We start from the raw sequence: 22,749 nt of genomic DNA on the forward strand, positions 1-22,749 counted from the left end.
AGGAAGGTCCACTAAACATTACAATTACACTTCGAGTCATATTTCCCGGATTGTAACATAAGTTATTATCTAGTATTTAAACGTTCAACATGGTTTTAGATTTTAGTACTTTGGACAGTTAGCGTTTTGGCCTTGGGGTTATTTAGAGTGTTTTACAACACTTCCAAACATTTCTTGTCTTTTAGATTAGAAACAACAATGCCACAGTAATTTGTGGACTTTACAAGGATTATTCCTCCCTCTTCCTAATTAATTGACAAAATAATACAGAGAAGTATACAAATTTCTTACCTTAATCTTATTTTTCTTTGACCATATATATGTCTGGTAGCGGATCAGTCATTTACAAGATTGAGATCGTTATTGAGGCAACACTTCTTCTGATACTTGTAGTATTTCGTCTTTATCTTCTGAATCTGTAATTAATGAAGAAATAATATTTTAGTTACTGATGCTTTTGATTTTCCAAAAAAAGAAACACACTGTACTTCTCTGTAGGATCTCCTGAATTACAAATGTAATTTCATTAATACGCTTGAAATGGGAATGACAAAATCAGTTATTAATTAAAATAACATTTCCTGTCTATATTTGTACACTTATTACGTAAATATTAAATTGCAAACAAACGCTAAACAAATTATGAGGTTGATTGAATTATTGCCATAAAACACAAACGATTTGATTAAATTGAAAACCGAAGAAATAATGCACGCTTTCAGCAATAAGGCTAAATATGCATTGCAAATAATAATTGATATTAAATTAGTGCTTTCCAGTATCAAAGAATACAACGTAACAGTCCTATCTTTAATATCAGCATGCGATAATCTGTGTTGGTGTTTTTTTTGGAAAAACTAATTTTATATTATATTAGCTTAAAGGTATTAGTTATACATATATTAATATTGATCAATCTCACAAAAGCTGTCATAAAGAAATCCAAGTCAGTTTAAAAATAAAACTTTATGAAATGAATATATTTAATGAATCTTTATCACAAAAGGAAAAGTGGTTGACTATCATTAAATCCTTTTGTTTGCTTTGTGAATTTATTTATAATAATCAGTGAGAGATACACGACGAAAGGGAATTGAATAAGTTAAAACCAAGCCCAGAATAAGACCTTATAAAAAGAAAAAAGAAATCGTGACTTCTTTTATTTAAATTTTCTTATTTCTATTCAGATGTTGATTAAAATTATTGACAAAAACTGCCAAACAATTTGTCACAGTAAACCAAAGAAAATACCGATATTCTTTATTCTGGCGCAATAAGTGATTCCAAAAATGGAAATAAAGGCTTTCCGAATAATAAAGTAGGTTACCTATAGAAGAACTTTTAATTAATAATAAACGTAAGACAAAGTATTAGATTTGCCAATCAAATTATGAAGAATTGACGTTATATGCTTTGGACAAAGTAACTTACTTCTGAATGTAAGAATCAAAGAACACAAATACTTATAGCATTGGAGATAAAATCAAGAATTGTGTTAAGTACATTTATCCATAATTTAAGCATAAATAATGTTCAACTTTTGTATTCTAATAAAAACCATTAAAAATAATCTGCTGGACAACCAAGAAATAAAAAGTGCCCTTTATTTAATAAAAAAACTGTCTAAAGGACTTTAATGTGTGAAACTACCTTACGTTAATGTCGTATTTCATTTTATTAGTGTAACAAGTTCTTCCCCCCTGTCAGTCACTTTGAGTTTGAAACTGTTAACACCATTGCTTCTAGTGGTCGAAATTTGCTTAATCACCTTCTTTGTGTTAAAAATTGCTTGAAAAATTAAATTTAAAAGAATTGTTTGTAAAAAGGTATGCAACACATCGTACATTTCAGCATAAGAAATAGCTGATACTAACTTTCATTTACGTAATACTACTTTGCCCTGTTCTGACAGCACTCAGATAATTTTCTTTATATATAATATTAACGACAAAATATGCCCTTATGTAGGTAAGTAGATCTTTTCTTATTAAAAAATTGTGAAGCAATTTGTTGCATATTATTAAATTGGTCTTCAGTACATTTTACGTCCCATTGAACGAAGATTAATTATGTCATTTCTTGATTCGATTTATTCCTGTTATTACAAGTGACCTGTGTCCTGTGTCCTGTCGTTAAATGTATAGCTACATATGTAAATGTCGATGCGTCGTGACTCGCAGAGAAATGATAATGTAAGCAACAGGGGCTGACCGAGAAGACGCGTCGTCGTCGACGACGTCGTCCTCGATAGGCACATGCGATGGGGTTCAGCTCAGTAATAATATTGCGGCGTCGCGCTGTCTAGCGTCGTCGGGGCGCGTCCGTCCCTATTGCCTGCCTACGCGTCGCGTCGGTCGCGAGCGAGCGAGAGTGAGTTGAAGACGCCGCGCCGTCCCCACAGCATCAACATCATTTGTATAAGCGCATCTTTGTATATGTGACTGTGTAAAGATTAACTGTTGCATCTCTCTGCTAGTTGCGCACGCTGTGCAACAGCGACACACACGCGAACAGGTACCACACGAACAAAATGTAAATATCCCATTTTTTTTAATTCAAATTCTTATAAACTAAAACTCTTTCTGTGTTTGTACCTGTATTATACATTCGTGTATGCCTGTGTCTTTCCTTTTATTGAATGTCTTCGTTTTCTCTCATGTCTGTCGTGAGAATGTGTTTTTCTTTAGTCTTTCTATAAATGTTCGTATGTCTACTCTTTTGCTGTTTTTTTGTCGCAAGATGGATTATTATTAATGTTAAACAAGATGTGCTCGTCCCTTTCGTCCGAATTTTGTTACGAATTTTCTTGTATTAGTTTGTAAAAGTTGCGCAACATTTTAAAGACTTTATTTCCCTCTTTTAAAAGTTTCATAGCAATTCTGTCGTCGGTAAAATCCAAAACAATTTTTGAGGTCTTTGGAATAAAAGTTTTCGAGGATTAGGTAGTGTTCCTGATGTCGCCGATGAGAGTAAACAAAATAAAAAGTTTGAAAAATATTTATCAAGAAGTTTATACTTAATTAAATGATGGTCATATGATAAAAACGGTCCGAAATTTATTTGATAAGTATGTTCATGCCCCAATCGATCAATCAATCAATGTAAATCCCAAATTGATAGCTCCTTAAAAATTTATTTTACAAGACTCTATGATTAAATTAAATTGTTCTTTCAGCCAAAACCTTTAACTAGATGTATTAATTGAAAATGAAAATGAATTCTTTTCGTTTATAAGAAAAGCAAAATTATCTTATCGTTATTCCTTTCACTTGTAAAAACACCTCCCCTAGTAGATTTAGAACTGTATATGCTATTTTTTTGTTATTAATACCCTCACAATAAATTTTGATGTCGAGTAGTTACGCATGTTGGTGTAACAACAACTAATAGTTTAATAATTGAGCATACAATTATCGATCTTATTGGTTACCGAATTTTTATTGCGATGATTGATCTATTTACTTATTTAAAAAATACATAACAGAGTGAAATCCTGTTAATTGATAATGCACCCAATTATGAGTAGGTACAACTATATTAAAATGATCTCGTTGTACTTTTTGATTTGCTCCTATTCGTAATTCATTTTTACTGATCAGGACTGTATATTTGACATTTACGATCAAAATGATTAAATAAATAATAAATTTACAACTCATCCAACAGATAGTTTAAGTGAAATGACACTTTTCTTAAATTGGACTCAACAAGGTGTAAAATAAATCGACCATTACACAGTGATATAGATCAGTAATAAAACTAGATGGTCCCCAATTTCCTAAAGGATTTTCTGACGCATTTCATTCGGCCTAATGCAATGCAATTGGTTTACATCGCGAGTCGAAAATAAAGCGAGTGTGAAAATACATATTGTGACATCATTTTACATTCAACATTGGTGAATTTCGTTTTTTTTTTTTATTTGTTTGGGTTCCTAAAAAATGGTTTTGTTGGAATTAAATTGCTTTCGTGTCTATTCGGGTTTAAGTTCTCTAAAGAATAGTTCTTCAAGAACTTATATGTTTTACGCATTATCAAAAATGAAACAAACAATATACTGGTTTAAATTAGTCTAAGGTTGCAGATGGATTTTCAAATATTTGTGTTTAGCAATGGATTATATTATAGGATTTTAAAATTAATGAATTGAATCGCAAAAAATATTCAATCTTGTAATTCCATGATAATAACAACAAAAATGATAAACGTAATTATTCACCACCTCCACCAAAAAGTATATTGTACCTTCTGCTTTTTATGGTTATTTTAGGGTTAGTACTCTTTTATTTGTTATTACCTTTAGGAGTTTAATTAAATATTTCTAATCTATCCAAAATTGTACCTACGAGTACTTTCATAATTTCGATATACATGGTGTCGCTGTTGTTGATAAGATAGATGAGTTAAACCAGATAATCCTTTGTTCTACTTTACATAAGTGACATTTTCGGGGAAGACTAACCAATGCAAATAGCTTCGTAATCTGATTATTCAATTTTATATATCCCGCTTTCCGTATAACTATCCTTTTTGCAAGAAATTTCGCAATATTTTGTTAAATTCTTTCATTCTTTAGTACGAACATAAACGTTATTTCTTTACATTTGAGTAATTTCCAATTGACACTAAAATCTTAATGACTCTTCACCCTTCACTTTTACCTAGATAAAAAATACAATGCGTTACAATCTTTGGAGAACTTTAATCATGTGCGACTAGGGTTGTCAAATTAACTTGCCTAAATTCCGAGATAAAAATCAAAATCAACTTTGAAGATACAAACATCCGTCCTTATTTATCTTACATTCACAATAATTAGCCTGTTAAATTATATCTAGTTACATATCAATGGTTCTGGGAAACGCAATCATTTTTTGGTCCTTTGGTCCACCTAGCATTGTGATGAATTCGGAACAAGACAAATTGAAATTGATTCTAGTCTAGGGTTCTTCCTTTATAAGCTCCATGAGCAGACGGTTTCGTTATTTCGTTCGTAAATTGACTAAAAATTCGTTTACATTGCTGTGATTGGTATCTACAGATTGAATGAATAAAATTGCAATCTTCATGATATAAATTTTGTTGTTTGTTTTAACAACTTTTAAAATGTTGACATATAGACATCCCTTATGCGGAAAAATTCGGGGTAAAGTTTGACCGAATCAATTTAGATATGAATTCCAAAATTTTCTGGTTTTGAGGATTGCAGTGGATTTGTCAAAACGTGGTGGAGTAAAGACTAGAAATTCCAGCCCTATATACGACCAATTTCGTTTATTATTTATCCGCGAATGTCGTCTCTCTTTTGCAACAACCCCGAGCGACATCTGGCAATGGCGCACGCACTCACGGTGGGCAATCGATGACGTTTTTCACGAAAGCGACGCCGTCGTCGCGACGCATCCTGGTGGAGCCAGGATCAAACGAAAAGTACATCGCACATGCCTCCTTTACAGTTTTCCCACTGAGATACTCTCCCACTACAGTAACCTGTTACTCCTGTGGGTTAGTTGGCGTGTTACCGCGTGCGGGTTAAGGTTGCCATTGCGTTACCCCAATGTGGCACAGCTGGGGCCACTGGTTGCTGCCTGTTGCTTCACCCTACCGATTTAAATATTCATTTGTTATGTGAAGTGCGCCGAATGCAACCCGCTTACAACGGTGTATTAAAAAGTACCAGTTGCATAATTTAGCGTTAAATAAGAGGTTCAGGTTGCGGAAAACCCCTTGGTGGTATAATGAAATTTTAATTTTAATTAACATATTAAACATATTGCATACGAAATTTAAAAACATTTTGGCCTTTGGAATTAGTTTATGCAGAATTTGACTAAAATGTGACAGTATTAAAATTACTTCCAAAGAATTTTGAAAATAGCAAACAGATTTAATTGAAAATCGGTCAAATAAGATTAATTTGTAAGCCACTCTGTAGTTATTGTACATTAATTATCGTCAATTTATTAATTAATTTATTCAATCTCGGAACGGAATGCAATTTAAGAAACCTTATTTGTCAAAGACCCTTAATATTTTTTGTCACTAAATTTCAGTAGATTTCTGTATATTAATATTTTTTCATATTAAAGCTTTTTTTTTAAATATTTAATAACTAATACAGTCGTTTCAGTTTAATTTTGCCGTTTGTGGATTATAAAATCAGAATCGTAAATCTTTTACTTTATTATTTATTAGGATNTTTTTTAATTAGATTATGTACATTAGAATTAGTTTTAATCACATTTTTAAAATTTATATTAAATAAAATGCCACTGTAATTTATTTGAGATTCATGAAGAAAAGGTAGTACCTATAACAATAAAAGAGAGACACACATTACAAACTGTTTAAATATAGAGAAAAATTCACCAATTTTATGAAGTACCAGCAGTGTTTGTTACCTGCGACTAGTGGAGAAAGATAAGGGTATCTTTCTCTTCCTTGAGGTAAGTATACGGGTTACTACATTTATTGTTCCAATAATAAATTAAACGTAAAAGATTTACAGTTTTGACTTTATAATCCAAAACCGACAAAATTAAACTGAAGTAACCAACAGCTTAGCTAGACCTTTGAATAGTGTCAGTATTCCTGAAATAATTAAAAAAAAAAGCATCAGGTTCGGTTTGTTAGAGAACAAGTTAGCGGCTAAAAGTGGAAGTAAACTTGAGTTTCATGGTGACAGTTGTTAAGATTGATGTAAACCGGAAGGGCCCGTTTTTGTGGGAACTACCTGATGATCGCTGGAACGGTGCCAGTACATCAACATATTATGTTCCCAGCGATTCTTCGTTGAGATAATTAAGATTTAAAGTAAAGTAATGAAACCGTAAAAAACAGATTTAAAAACATTGCGTCGCATATAAAGTATTAAAAAATTTTTACTCAGATTAGCGAAATGGCTACTAAAAATATTAAAGCGGGGAACACCAGCGAAACAATTACGCTTATTAAAAACATTCACGGTTCCACTGTTTCTACGGTAAAAATATTAGCAAAAAGTTTCCAAAACTGCTTTGTCTAATTAGGAGTAGGTGTGGGTGGGACACAAGCCGGGAAAACCAGGGATTATCAGGGAATTTAATGCAACCGAGAAATATCACGAAAGTAACGAGGAATTTTAAAAAAAAATGAATTCTAACATTTCAAAATAAATCTTTAAAATCATTAGTAAATCACAATAAAAAAAATCAGAAAAGAATATAATAAATTGTACTGGAAAACATGGAATTACCAGGGTTTCTTTGTAACCACTGTGAATTTTTTTATTTCAAAAATTATTTTGCTCATAAACTTATGAAACTGTCCTATTAAAACTGCTCGTAATATAGAATATTGCTTAAATGTTTAAGATGTAGTAGCAGTTTAGAAACTAATTTTCATTTTAAGTGGGTAGCAACATTTAATAAAGCTTGTAAAACAGACACTCACTAATTAGTTAAACTCTCATTTGTAGCATACATACCAAATACACCATTTTATATAGTATCACAATAACCTTTGAACTTAACCTTAATATTAATGAGTCACAAGCATATTTCTGTGTGTGAGTATGAATCAACAACCAACTAACATTTTAAACTATAACAATTTAATGTAAAACATTTCATATAAATCATTTTAAAATATTTTTAAAATTAGTTCCCGATTTTGATTTACTATTTCGATCGATATTTATTTTAAAACTGTTGCACAATTGCAAAAATTTAATGGATATCAGAAAGCGTTAGAATGTGTGCAACTAAACCCAGTCACTGTTTTTCAATTGTTTTCTTCAACCTCGAAAACGTCAAAATTGCTGATTTTTAATTAAAGATCCTCGTTCCTGAATATGGAAAGAAGACGTAAGAAAAGGCATCTTCTATTTAAACGTCAGCTAGTTTCAAAATAATGCACCACCGACTAACCTGTTTCTATTTAAAATTCAGGCCCTTAAGATTACCCTGCTGACTCAGGAAACTTAACATTTCGCATAAAAGTTCCCCGTATAACGCTACATTATCCACTATAAAATGAATATTTTTATGCGTCCATTTCCAAAATTATTCGCTAAAGATGTAAAGTGGAATTTTGCGATATAATCAAATTTCACACGGACGAAATCACCTCAAAAGCTAGTTAAAACGCGAACATAAACTGTATATGAAGTCATCACAGTTTTATCGAATTACTTAAGATAATATTAAAAAATAAATTTCACACTAGGTCATACTTACGAAATTCAATAATAAACGCTCTAGATTTCACTCTTTCGTTTGTTATAGGTATATATAAATCTACCTGTTCATGAATATTAAAACTTATATAATTTTCCAAATAAAAATATAAATTTCTTTCTCAACGTATGTATTTGTACTTACATTCTGTCATGTAGGTCATCATCCTCATAAGGGCGTCAATCCTAAGACTGGTTGGACACGTACCTAAACTCTTTCCTATCCTGAGCTAAACTTCTCATTTCCCTAAAACTAGAACAACCCACATCCTTAACTATTTGCGAACAGTAATCTAATCTAGGTCTACCTCTACCCCTCCTAACTCCCGTTTCTGCCTCTAAGATGTCTCTGACTAGACCTTCATGCCTAAGAAGGTGTCCTACCAACCTATCTCGCCTATTTCTTATTGACTTCCATAGAGTCCTCTGTTCTCCTATTCTTTCCAATACCTCTTCATTTCTAACCTTTTCTACCCACGATATCCTCATCATCCGCCTATAACACCACATTTCGAACGCTTCTAACCTTTTCTTTTCCGCCGCTCCCACTGTCCATGTTTCGCACCCGTACAACGCCGTGCTCCAAACATACACCTTTAACAACCTTTTTCGAATTTCTAAATTAACCGTTCGCGAGCATAGAAGTGACTTCTTTTTATTAAAGGCGACACGACCCTGCGCTATCCTCTGCTTTATATCCCTACTACTCCTTCCATCCTGACTTATCTGACTTTCTAGGTATCTAAAATCAGCCACTTCTTATAATTTTTCGTCTCATATCTTTATATTCGCCCTTTCCCTACTTTTTCTTCCCTTGCATACCAGTATTTTAGTTTTACTTTTATTTATTTTCATACAGTACTGAGCTGTCAGTTGGTACACTTCCACAAATACTTGAAAGAAGAATGTTGTTTTAACACACTCGAGACAACGATTTTCACTTTTAATATTAAAACACAATAAAATCCCCGCGATATAAAACGAACGACTGCCATACAACACAATATTTCAATTAATTGTTCGTGAGGCCTCTGGCGATGTTCTTCTACTATCTTATTCGAACGATCTTAGATGACAGCTTTTTTTTGTAACGATTTGAAAGAAATTCAGAGATAACGATGTGGTTTTTGTATCATATGGCATTGACTTTATATATTATAAAAAAATGTTATTAAGTAAAATTTGAGGCACATATACAGTAACAAATGTTTCATCATTCCGGAAAGTGTTTTTTATTTCCTGAATTTGTTTTCGTGAAATATTGGATACACAGGGAGAATAAAGATAAATCTATTTAGTATTCCTACACACACAGCAGAAATATGTATTGTAGTTTGTTATTTCAAACGAAAATAAGTTTATTGCTGAATGAACTGTTTTGGTCCACGTATATTCCAGGAATAAACCTCAAAAAAAAAAATTAGCAGGAAGATAGAGAAAAAGAGGGAATAGATTGTCTAGAAAAAAGAAAGCAATTTTATTAGCCAAGGTGAAATAGGTAATATCACCTTAACAGGTCTGTTATAAGACATATGATGATAAATTGGTTAACTTTACAGAAACAGGAATTTTTGGGAAACTGGCAATTTTGTTATTAAGCTTTGCTAAGTATTTTCACAAAAATTAAAAGCATCTTTGACCCGCCAATTGAATTCGTTTTTTGTAGTAAATCGTTTACAATCCGAAAATCTTTCTACATTTCATAGTCCAATTAAAAAGTGTTTAAAATCGTCATATATATAAATTTACATAAACATCGACAGGAATGTATTTTCGCTACATCATTACTTCTCGATATCGAAGTAAATGATCGAAAAACTCATTTTAGCGACGGGGCACTCTGATGAGCTGTCGCTCAATGCCTAAGCAACATTGTTGGTCCTCGTCCGATGAATATTCATTCGGTTTTGTTGAAAGCAGCACGTTGTTGCGCTGAAAGCTTTTTCATTGATTCCGGACGAGAAAGCGTTACAAACGATATAAGCCAGCAGGTACATGTCATATCTACAACTAAATTGCATTTAAAGTAGGGAATTTCAGTTCCAGAAAATTCATCGTAAACATCCAAATACAATACATTAAAATTCAACGAAAAAACCAAATCTCAATAAATGGGGAACAAATGAACAGAAATTCAGAAAGTAGGGAACTGTCTTCTTGGGAAGTCTTTAGGAAATGCGTTTTAATTACTACTAGCAATATCTACAAACATTCATATATCGATTCAGATAAATCGTAATTTAAATTGTAATTGTTAGAAAGAAGCGGCGAATGAGTGTCGAAAACTTCGGATTGAAGGCAGAATAATCCAACAGGCAGGCAACCACCAGCGTCCTTCTACTTCCCTTAGTTCGTCCGCCGATCGTGTTGAAACAGAAGATTGAGTAGACAGCGATAGCATATCAAGAAGAAACTCGTGAGTGCGAGAGTCATTTATCGCGCCGTGGTCTGGAAAAATTGCGCCTGACAGAATGAGACATGGCGCAGTTGCCGGCGCCGCGCCTGCGCCACTACAGGTCCGAAAGCTCAGCTACACCACGCTTCGTCCGCAGCAGCTTTCAAAGCATGACCATCGGCACCAGCAGCGCCACCTGCGCAACCGCTTACAAGCCAACGCACTGCCGCCGGTACTGCAACAGTTTCACCAATACAAGCCCATCATCAGCCTCCTCGCGGCGTCATCTATTGCATGATAGACCCATGATACATGATCCAATTTACATATATTATAGAAATAAGGGCTTTTGCGGCCGTATTTATTAGAACTTTTCATTTCTTCTCAGTCTCAATCCCTTCTAACCCTTCCACTATGGTTTTTCTTTGAAGAGAGCTTTCAAGATTTACTATAAACTTTACAAATCAAGTAGCTGATATTAGTCAAAATTCTCTTCAAACATAAACTAGCAATAACAAGAATGTGTACAACACTTCTATGCAGCACGCTAAACAAACTACTTCAGCAAGTTCATCGCATATGCACAGCAATTTGCCAATATTTTTTGAGTTTCAATACCTACTATGCATTTCTAATTTGAGTATTTTCTTTTAGGACGATGACAGCGATCTGTTTCGTCTGCAACCTTCCGATCCTCTCCCATCAAGTGGGTTTAGTATGGCAGGGGGGCAATGGCTGGGACGACCTGGTGCGCGAACAACTGGAAGAATCAACCATTCGTCAACGACTGGGAGGTCGAAGAGATTCATCAACCCAGATATGCAGCATATCACCACCGACGGATTTACAAGAAGCGTCACCACCAGTAGGAAGCACCACTCGCAGGAGACGTTCCTCGTTAGCTCAACTTACAGATATTCTAAGGGAATGGGGTGGTTCTACAAAGATGCGTCAGAAAGCACCCCTCAACAGACGAGAGACTCTGGCAGATCTTGCCCGAAGTTTACCATGGGGCAGACAATCCACCACCACCGAAACAGCAGGTCCTACACCTAGCATAAGCACCAGAAAACGTCGCGAATCTAGCGCTGACTCTGGCATAAAAAGCTTAGGTTCGAAATTTCGCCGAGACTCTCATACTACCGCCATATCCGACTTCCGTTCGGAAGTTGCCAAATTATGGGGTCGTAGAGAGTCTACTGCTACCAATACCATAATGACACCTGCCACAACCACCACTACAACTATTGTTACTACCCGGAGAGATTCGGGAGAATCAGGAGGAGGAGGACGTCGAGACTCCATCACACATTCGAGAGGGGCATCCAGAAGAGGTTCGGGCGAGAGTTCAGGCAGAAGTGGACGCCGAGATTCTGCTTCCACTAATTACACTCCACCACCTCCTAAAATCGTTGCCACCCATAAAAAACATAAAGAATCTAAACCGATGACCGAATCTGTTACATATTACAGACAAGATCAGAGACCGTCTACTTCTTCCACGGCTTCCGATTCTGGACAATGCTCCGGCACAAGTAAAACGGATGTCCTCCTGCCAGTTGCAAAATCGGAACTTGTATCTCCTCGTCAAGAGAGATCACCATCTGCACCAGCTGAACTCCAAGTCACCCCCACCATTATCACTTCCAGCGTAACCCCTCCCGCTACATCCCCCACTGTACAAGCCACTACTCCTACTCACCCCTTGCTTTCCACGAGGAGAGACTCAACAACTCAGTGTGGCAGAATGTCCCGCAGAGACTCTCGGAACCACGCCAGCCCTGAAAGATCATCCATAAGATTGTCTCGTCTTCAGCGCCAGAGCACCACCTACGATGAAAGTTGTCTTCCAGGAGCCACGAGCAGAAGAGGTTCGCAACCTGGAGCGCTCAGCCCAGACGTAGATCCTGAAAGCGGTCGGAAAGCTAGAAGGGACAGTCTTAGCCCAGATTCAGCTTCCAGAAGTCGAAGAGATTCCAGGTCACATCTGAGTCCGGACCGTTCGGGCGAAAGGGAACTCAGCCCGAGACGTCATCGACGAGGACGATTGAGAAGACAATCAACCAGTGTGGCAGGAAGACGCAGAAGTCACCGGTCACCCGATTCTTCCAGTTGTTCCTCCAGAGATCCCAGCCCTTGTAACAAAAGCGTGGTGCCGCCTCCACCTGAACCGTATCGCCCAACTATTCGAAGACAATCCACCACTGAAGAAATACTGATCGCACGAGGTTTTCGTCGCCAGTCGACCACGGAAGAGATGATCCGCTGCAGAAATTTCAGAAGACAAAGTTCCCAGAGCGACGACTGCACCCGGCATCGAGGACGACGTGATTCCGCCACCCAAATATTGGACGGGACGGTTGCGTCCATGACTGTTGAGACTACAAGTACGTTCTTTGATTCAAGTACGCAAACAGGTAGGTTTTCTTTTGATTTTGGGTTTGATGTTAACACAAACAGTTGTTTAATCGTCGCCTGTTTCGGGGATATCTCGCACCCCAATTTCCATTCCAAGGGTTCAACGGAAAACCCCTGATGACATCATGCATGTAAAGCTTTTAAGTGTTCCCAGTTGTTTTTACTAAAGAATGGAAAAAACTTCAAATTGTGTTGTTTAATTATTAATTAAATTTTACGTTTTAATTTTAAGGACAGCGTACCATTATGGTCTTTGTAACGATATTAAAGAAAAGGGGGTACTAAAACCACCAATAACATACCACCTTAGCAACATTTAAGGGTGGCACAGTTAAGTAAATTTCTACATTCAACATTAACGTACAAAGTTACTATGAGACATCATAAATTATTTTTATTACTCTACGGTCAAAAGCCGGAAAAGTTTTGAAAATAAAAAAATATATCTTCCATAATTTGGGGCGCTTTCGTTCGCGCGCAAAGGGCGTTTTTATTTCGAAAACCCGTTTCCTTTACAAAATGTCATCACCACCAAGTTTTAATTAGAACCGAATAAATCCATTACAGAAGAACATTTATGAAGCTGAACACAACAAAAGGTTTTTATGACTTTCGAAGTAACGCCATCATTAATGGCTAATTTTATTATTGCGTAAAAGTCGCTAATGTAATGTACATGTTTACATAAAAATTTACGAGACGCATATTCAAAAAATGTACTATTGAATATCCATCAGGTTATGATATACGCGAAAAAATGCAACAGTGTGGTTGATGCAACTCAACGACATTGTTAAAACAATGATTTCAACAACGATAAGAATGCCGGTTTATTGTATCGAAAAAGAAAAGAAAAATATGACGATCGATGTTGAAGAGATCATGGGAAACTTTACGATTAGACGTATAAAGATCTGGCTTAATGTCGATAAATTCAGAAAGCAAACGGAGTTTCTAAACTCATGTAGATATCTAACCAATTCTGTTCTTGTTCTTTTTTCTATATATCCAATTTCGACTTTGTTTTATCACCATGCTTGATTGTCTGATCCACATTAGCCAGTGATTACTCACCTTTTCTAACTCTTGAACTTCTATCCTGAAACTCAATCACTTTTCCTCGTAACATAACGAATCATACTTTAGTCCATCATTTAGTAAGTACCTTTTGCATAACAGATATTATAGCATATCCATAACGGTGCCATTTATCCTTATATATCCGGCGCTATCTTGGCATTTTACTGCCCATACAGATTTTACAAGATATGAATATCAGTTTCATCCCAATCCACTTTACCTCCCTTTGCCTCTCATCGTCACTCACGTATTCCACCAGTAGCCTTTTCATAGACCATAATATGCATAGGTATGTGTAGTTTGCCATTTATTAATGGTCTCTCTTGGGTTATGAAAGAGACCCTTGTCCAGCAAATGTGCAAGTTCCGATAACATTTCGAAGCCGATCTTCATGTCTAACGCGATGCACATTTTCTAAAGGATCCCTCGCACTGTAATGGTTAGAAACATTTCAAGTGTTTGATACACTTCAATCTATTGAATATCAAAGTAGCATATCCTATTTACTATGGAAAGGGATAAACAATAATCATCTCGGAATGCGGGTAGATTTTTAGAACAATCAGTAAGAGTTATTATATCAAATTAAAAGTAATTGCAGAGGTTACATTACTATTTTCATTCGCTTTAGAAAGCTGGTGAAGAAAAGATATTCATAATCTCAAGTATCTGAATATCCGAATAACTATATCCTCAAACACCTTTGAAATGAAAATAAATTATATAGTTCAATGTAGTCCCCAAGTTCCAATTGGTGAAGCCAAGGAAAGTTATTGTCAGTTATTGTAGAGGTTAGCTGCAATCAAGTGAAAATGTTTTGCCCTGGCACATTAATCTTGTTACAGGAAACCTGTCTTACCATTTTCACTTTGAGTTACCTGAGTAAGTCTCATGGGACTCGTTAGAGTGAACTGACAAAAGAGTTAATAGATTACACTCCGGGCGTAGTGAAAACCTTATTTTATAAAAGGTAAATGTTTAGGCAATCAATTACTCGTTTGTCATTAGATTGCATTCTAATTCTTCATAAAAGATAGACAAATAGACCCACGATAACTGTAGTGTTTATTAGCCGACACAAGAAGGTTCTAACTAGCTTTCTTCCCGTCCTTATGGCAACTTATGTTCAGAGTCCAATTTTCCACCCATCTACCATATATGACTAACACCAATATCTTCAGCTTCTTCTTTATGGTTTCACATAACCTAACATGCAGAGTACATATCTTAGGATACGAGATCTATTTTTGATTGTGTTCAGGAGTCCTGGGATCGCGATTGTCCTTGAGGATCTTAGTGTAGCTGTAAAAACGCAGTTGTCCATTTAACAGGTCGCATTGATATGACAATTATGATGATGATGATGATGATAATCCTGGAGATCGTGTGTAAACAGAATGAGCGTTAGTGTTGTGTTGAGTTGGCGACCCGTGCGCGTCGTGGCGTCGTCCTCGGCGTCGCGTCGGTCGCCCGCTCCTGCTCCTGGCCCGTTGCCGTCCGACGTCGTCGACGTAGTAGGAATATTCCTGTTTGATCGATCGGGGGTGTAACGGCGCGATTTAGAATCAGTGGCATCGCGAACTCCAAGACACGTGCACGTCGACGTTTCAGGCACTTTTAAGTGCATCACCTTCCCTTATTATTATTCATCCATAAGTTTCAGCCACTCACCGGTCAAAACAGACTAAAGAAACAAGTGGATTGTTGTACCAGTTACTCTTCCCCTTGTTTTTCTCACTCTCTTATTCTCTCTGTTCTGGAATATAGACTGCTATAGATACAATAGATAAAACAATACTAAATGTAGTAAGAGATATTGTTAGTTGTGTTCGCACCATATCGTGCAGAAACGTCAGATTTCCCAGATCATCTGTTGCTGCTCCATCCATGTTTGTTTATGTGCTAAACGAACCGCTCTAACAACTGGTCTGTGGCATGACTTGATTCAGGTAAAATACGCCATCTGCTTCCAAATAATAAAAAAACAATAATGATTCGCTTTTGTTTTGGATGCTTTCTGTTGCTGATTAATTATAATTTTTTTGTTACGGTTCTGTTGCCACCAATTCGTTTTCAATTCTCAAGCACATTCGTCAAATTGCATGTTGTGATTGATGATGTATATTTATCATAAGCTTGTTATCTAGGAATAGGTATTCCACTATTTGTCTTCTATAATATAGGTGTCTCAACACGTCGAAATCCGTTATTGTCTTTTTTTTCTTTTTACTTTCTCGTCAATTCTCGCAGATATAAACGTTTGACTTATATGATTATCTATTATTAACAACTTTGAGTGACAGAAAAAAGAAAAAGTAGAAAGTAGCAAAGAGAAAAGTGAGAAGAAATAACCGAAACAATGTAGACTCATGTAAAAGATTGCAAATCAAATTTTAATTAAGAAATATAGGGATTAGGTTAAATGTTTACTGAACAAAAATGCATGATTTGGCGACCTTGTGGATTATGCTTTTTCTTCCACGTTTATCTGAAAGTATCAGATGTTTCATTGAAAACTCTTAAACTAACAGAACTCTCAAAAGCGTAACACTCGTCAAAAGCTTTAAATTATTTTATTGGACATAAATTCTTGTATTATTTATGTGAAATAATGGTTCAAGGTATTTTTCAAAAGTACAGTATATACAGTAGAATATGTTCGGTTCTCAATTAGCCTATACTGTATATCTACATGAAATCAGTAAATTTCTAGAAATATAAAATGCGCTCCGTCGGCTATTTAATGATGCCATAAGCAGAATGATTTGTACTTTGAGCTGCAATCCTTTCAGAATATCCTTTCGAAATTTTCAGAGAATGTAACACATTTATTGTGAAATTGTGGCGATTTTTGCCCCTTCTCCGTAGAACGTCTGAGAATTTTTTTTTTAAGGTTTTGGTATACTTAAAGAGATTCAAAATATCGAGCTTATCAGCTACGACATGGAAAGAAAAGTAGCTGTCAGATGCAGTATGAAAAACGTCAAAGTGTCTTAAGAGTAATTCTTATTTTGGGCCACAACAAAACGTGTTCTGTCAAGCAAAATCTTTTATAATAATGAATACATAACTGCCTTGTTTGAATACAATTTTCAATTCTTAAAACCAAAATGTTGCACACAATATTATCAACGAGTAAAGATAAAAGTGAAAAAAGATATTAACTGTTGTGTTTTTAGTAACCAAATATTAAGATTCGGTTTCTGTTTACGTGACAAGTGGATATAATAATGGAATCAAGAAAACCACTATATATTCATAAACTTTTTCGATAGCACATGTCACCTCACAGAAGCTTCAGATCAGAATTTCTTAGAAACTAAGTTATATTTTTTTAAGAAACTCTGATCAAATGATACTCCTCTGCAGCGTGAGGTGGAACAAAGTTTGTAAACATACAGCGGTTTTCTTAATTCTATTTCATTTTTAAAACATCTATTTTTAAAGAGAATATCAATAAATTTGTATTAAAATTACCACTATAGATAATCTCAAATTAATGAAAAAAAATTGTTGCTGCTGTCATGCCCCCGCCGAGAATCGAACCTGGGCGACAAGAGCAACAATGACAATTTTACGTCTTACTACATAGATCTAAGAACCTTAAATTAAAGAGACAAAATTGTTGCTACTGTCAATTGTTCTAAAATTCTCAATAAATTTGGAAATGATTCTACAAATACAATATTACTTCTTCCTTGAACGAAAATGAGCTCGTAACAGCTGTAGCATTTGGTAAATGTTAGTTACGACTGTTGGCAACATTGCTGAAAGAGGTTTTTAAAAACTTTTAAAACGTGTTTATAGTTTCAAACCGCAAATGAGCCACTGAAATTTTTATTTAACGATGTACTTTATCTCGTTTTCTCTCGCACTGAGATATTCACTTTGCTAGAATCTACTGAAATATTTATTTTTGAACGGCGGAGTTTACAAGAAAGAATAACCTACTTTGATCCGTTGCTGGACTTTTAACACATCATGCATAATTTTTATAGGCGGTAATTTGGCCAGCTCTGTTTGTGATTCTTTCGAAACTAAGTGTAAATATTTGTCCTTAAAAATGATGAGACGCGTCTACTAAATATTCCCACATCTTATTTTCTTGTGTATTAAATCAATTTTAAGGGCTTCTGAAACTATTAACTGTCATTAGTCCACCTTATGCATCACCAAATCAAAATTTGCTCATGCATCAAGTAACCGGCAGGATATCGCCATCTACAACTATTTATAACTAACTTTAGCAGTTAGTGGTATTTGATAAGGCCTTAGAAAGTCAACTACGTGTCGAACTAAATTTTGGACGTAGCTTATACTTACACGTGATAGGCATTTAAATCCTTATTGTTTTTGTACAATCAATTTTTATTACTTACTTCGCTACCAAACGAATTTAAATTATTTAAGTCCTTCTTGTGGGCATGTTTCAATATTCCATGACAAAAGATTTATCATTCTTTTAAAAAACATTTAATTCTGCATCAGTACCTAACTTATCAGAATTTCAATAGATTGTATTACAATTTTTGAACTTATCCATCGACTAATCCGAAGTTATTCCGTAAAAGTTGGATGATATAATATCAAGCAACAGGCAATTATCCCACTTAATTATAAGGACCTCCTCATACATTATTTATAAATGCTGAAGATAGCAGTAGGAGTTAAACAGTCTCTTCTGGGACTGAGGATGACTAGCCAATGAATGGTAAGAACTCCTCAGTTCCAGAAGCGACCTTGTATAACTAGTAACAGCAAATATCAATGGATAACGATATCAATATCATTTGTCTGATATTCTGTCATTTTTGATCTTATTTTTTCGAAGTCTTCTTCATCAGCTGTAAGTGAAGTGTCTGTTTCAAAAATATGTTTACATCGTTGTTGTTTTTCACAAATAATAATCCATACTGAAAGCAACTAAAACCCCTAAACTCTCTGCTGAGAGTACGAATTGTAAAAATCTACTTAGTCGTAAAATATTTTCAATCGAGTCGTTTAATTTCAATTAAAACTGAATTTCGACTCAATCAAATATTTACATCGCTGTTGCAAATTCCTTCGACTTTTCTCGTACTGCTATATAGTCTTGTAATCTGTTAGATATCCCTATCTCTGTTTTCAAACGAGAACCTTAATAATTCAAACCCTTCTAGCTATTTCCACGTCGGCGATTTTCTCTTGCATCCGAAATAGGTATACACTGATTAGATACTTTTCACCCAATAAAAGCTACTCGTGTAGGGAAGATTTAAACTCTGATCAAACTCTAGCTACATCTATGTATATGTATGTATGCAGATGGATGTCAGACTCTCAGAATTACGATTGAAACACGGGAGAAGTAATCACAATGAAATTAGAGCATTTTAAATTCGAATTATGTATTTAAATACCTCCCTGGAATTCATTATTAATTAATCAAGTGTTATTGACTAAATCGTAAAAATATTTCGTTAAACCCAGTCCAAAAATAATTAAGTTTAAGTTGTTTTGATTGCTAATTGTTGACAACATAGCAAATTACTCTAATGCATCAAAATTATGAACTTCAAAGTCTCAACTTACTGATCTTTCTATAAACACTCCCCCACACGAATGTTAACAATTAATAAAAGTTAAGTTCAAATTCAATCAATGAAATTCCTGTGCCTGTAGAACTTGAAGTTTAAATGGACAATAATGCATTATCCACGCACCCACATCAGGAAATGGGAATGATCGAAAGATTTCCGGAACAATGACTTCTGTTTTTCCACCAACAGCGACCCTGCTGTTCCCATGCGAATTAACATTTCACAACAACAAAATCTCATGAGAGAAAATAAACATGACATTCGATAAAAGCTTCATATTGTTCTACTTTTGTTGTTGCCCGCTCCGTTTGTATGGCTACTTCATCCCCTTTTACCATACTTGTGTACATCAAGGAAGATATTGTTTTGCTCTACCAATTGTAGATGCTCAATAATATAATAAACATACCTTCAACTGCGTTAGAAAGTAAAATTGAAAGAAATGCCGTGATGTATCAATATTTTGAAGTCTTCTCTTAACCTCGAAGCTATAATTTCTGGTATACATAAATCTAAGTATATCCTAAATAGAAGCTCAAAAAGGGGAAATACATGGTTATAACATGGTCTAGAAAAACAAAAGGCTTTTTTAACCCAGCTTCCCCAAAACATAACCACAGACAGCGGTTTAATTCCGGGTTCATCTGCCCTGGTCCAAGTGTTTCTATTGTTTCCTTAGACCACTTAGGCAAATGCTGGAGCAGTTATATTCCACTTTCTTCTGTCTTTATTTGTTCCGTCTCATCTTTCTTACTCCAACCCCCACCTATTCATTCTCACGATTCTTAAAAGGAGTCTGTAGTCCATCTCTGTAGCCCCTCTTCTGGAGGGGGCTAATCGCCACCGACGTTTATATAGTTGGGACAATGAAAATTGCAATGTCCACAATAAATTATTTATCTGGGAGAATGGACTATCCCTTTTTTTCTTCCACTTGGTACTGTAATCATTTGCTGCGTTTTGCATACGCCCTAGTTAAGTTAGGAAATGCTTCATGAGGAGTAGAGACAAAGCGAAAAGAGATACCCGAATAGTAACAAGCGGTGCAGCGGCTAGAGGTAGGTTAAGTACACAAAAGATAAGGGTCGACTTTATAACCGCCCGGTTGCAATTATATCTTTAAAAAATCGTCTTTGCCCGAGATAAAAATGTTCAGTCTCTCAGAGTCTCTGAAAGCGAGACTCGAGTCTCCGTCTCTCATCGAGTCTCTCTGGTGTATGTTTAGCGTCTCTGAACGAGAGACTCGAGTCTCTCATAGAGAGATCGTTATTTCGTATCCAGTCTCTGAACGAGAGACTCGAATCTCTCAATAACTGGTGTCTCGATAGACATGGTTAAAATTTCAACATATTTCAGAGATTTCAGTCTTTCTACGAGAGACTCGACTCTCTCAATTTTTCAGTTTTATTCATTAAGTCTCTCAGTGAGAGACTCGAATCTCTGACTTAACAATTTTATCGTTCGACTCTCTCATACAGAGACTGTGGGAGATCCATAAAAACACCTAGGTAATAACTAAGAGACTGTGAAAGACTTTGAGAGATGCTCTCAGAGACGCTGAAGGACTCTGAGAGACTGGAGTGAGACTGAAAATTTTTGTCTAGGGTGGTTTCCTAAATTCCTGAGAATGTTGAACTTTCTTTAAAGTCTGATCATCTCTGTCTGTTGTACATTAATTGGTGTAATGTTATTCCCTTAAATTTTATTGCGAACTATGCCAATTTTAAATGCCCAACTATAGCTGGTTGGAATCAAACATTCAAATGTTTCATTTTTGAGACAATAAGAACGTACGGTATTCCCTAAACTTTTCAACAAACGTATATATATATCTTTTGACAATCAAGATTTTAAAAATGTGGAAGTCAACATTGTTCAGGTATTACTGTACCACATTTATAGACCCCCACCACAAGCTTTGTAAATGCACCGTATTCACTTATTTAATTTGCAATTACTCCAAATGTTTTACAAATAGTAATTAGTTTTGCACGATTAATAGGCATATATATATATATAAATATAGATACGCATTATTAATATAATTGGAAATCCCAATTCAGGCCCGCAGATATGCATGTTTTTGACTTTGAGTTAGAAAATGGCCGTTTATGATGAAATTGATGCTGATATTAAATTTAAAATTATCGGATTTGGGGCAGTTTACTCGATTTGTGGGACATTAATTTACTACTAACATAACTCACTCGTTTAATGGGTTATCAAATAATAGCTTATAAAAATATACAAATAAAATATGAAAAATGGCTGTTTTGAAATAGAATTTCCAAGAATCTTTACTGCAAATTGTAATTTTCCATTTCAAATTAACCCCATGATGTTCCAAGTGTCAACTTGAAAGTAATTTAGTCTGATTAGTTGGAAAATAGGCTGTTACAGCAGCCTGTAAACCATCCCCGTTGTGTAACGAGCAATTAACTTTACAATTCAGAAACACTATTTGACGTTTAATTGTTGTCAGTTGTAACAGTGTTATCTGACGTATTCTATAACTCCCTCTAAAAACTAGATAAAATTTAAGCATTTATAGATTTAGATTACCTATCTATGACAATTTCAAGGAACTCACATGTTTATCAAAAACTTAAAAAAAAAAATCAGAATGAGTAGTTTGCTTGGGAACTGTCACTTTACAAGAACACTAGAATAAGTATTCAACTCTCATCAAAGCAAGGGCGTAAACCATTAGATAAGGGTTTACCCCGTGCCATGATCTTAAGTACTGATGATAATTAATCAATTGCAAATCTGCCACTAACAAAACAGTGAACGATTAAGGACTGTTTTGCTATAATTCGAGGCTTAATCTCAAATTATCTGTTGGGCCAAATAACAGAATTCTGTTTCTGGATAGAGACGAAAAATTAGAAGAAGTGGCTGATTTCAGATATCTAGGAAATCAGAGAAGTCAGGACGGAAGGAGTAGTAGCGACATAAAGCAGAGGATGGTGCAAGGTCGTATCGCCTTTAATAAAAAGAAGTTCTATGCTCGCGAACGGTTAATTTAGAAATTCGAAAAAGATTGTTAAAGGTGTATATTT

At 35.1% G+C, this 22,749-nt stretch overlaps 1 protein-coding gene and 1 long non-coding RNA gene across 2 annotated transcripts in view; one reads left to right on the forward strand and one right to left on the reverse strand.

Annotated features, from left to right (window-relative positions):
- Nucleotides 1-22,749, reverse strand: part of LOC108738475 — a 144,193-nt gene that overhangs the window by 31,569 nt on the left and 89,875 nt on the right. Inside the window, exon 3 of the long non-coding RNA XR_003232071.1 lies at nt 292-416. This is a non-coding gene — a long non-coding RNA (uncharacterized LOC108738475). The remainder of the gene's footprint in view (nt 1-291; nt 417-22,749) is intronic.
- The window catches only part of LOC108738444, a 107,664-nt gene continuing 87,361 nt past the window's right edge, over nt 2,447-22,749 (forward strand). The window contains exons 1-2 of the mRNA XM_018471857.1: nt 2,447-2,532; nt 11,265-13,027. Coding sequence (XP_018327359.1) covers nt 2,531-2,532; nt 11,265-13,027 — 1,765 coding nt within the window. The 5' untranslated portion in view covers nt 2,447-2,530. The remainder of the gene's footprint in view (nt 2,533-11,264; nt 13,028-22,749) is intronic.

This window comes from Agrilus planipennis, unplaced genomic scaffold (assembly GCF_000699045.2).
Source record: "Agrilus planipennis isolate EAB-ADULT unplaced genomic scaffold, Apla_2.0 scaffold20, whole genome shotgun sequence".
NCBI classification, from domain to species: Eukaryota; Metazoa; Arthropoda; class Insecta; order Coleoptera; family Buprestidae; genus Agrilus; species Agrilus planipennis.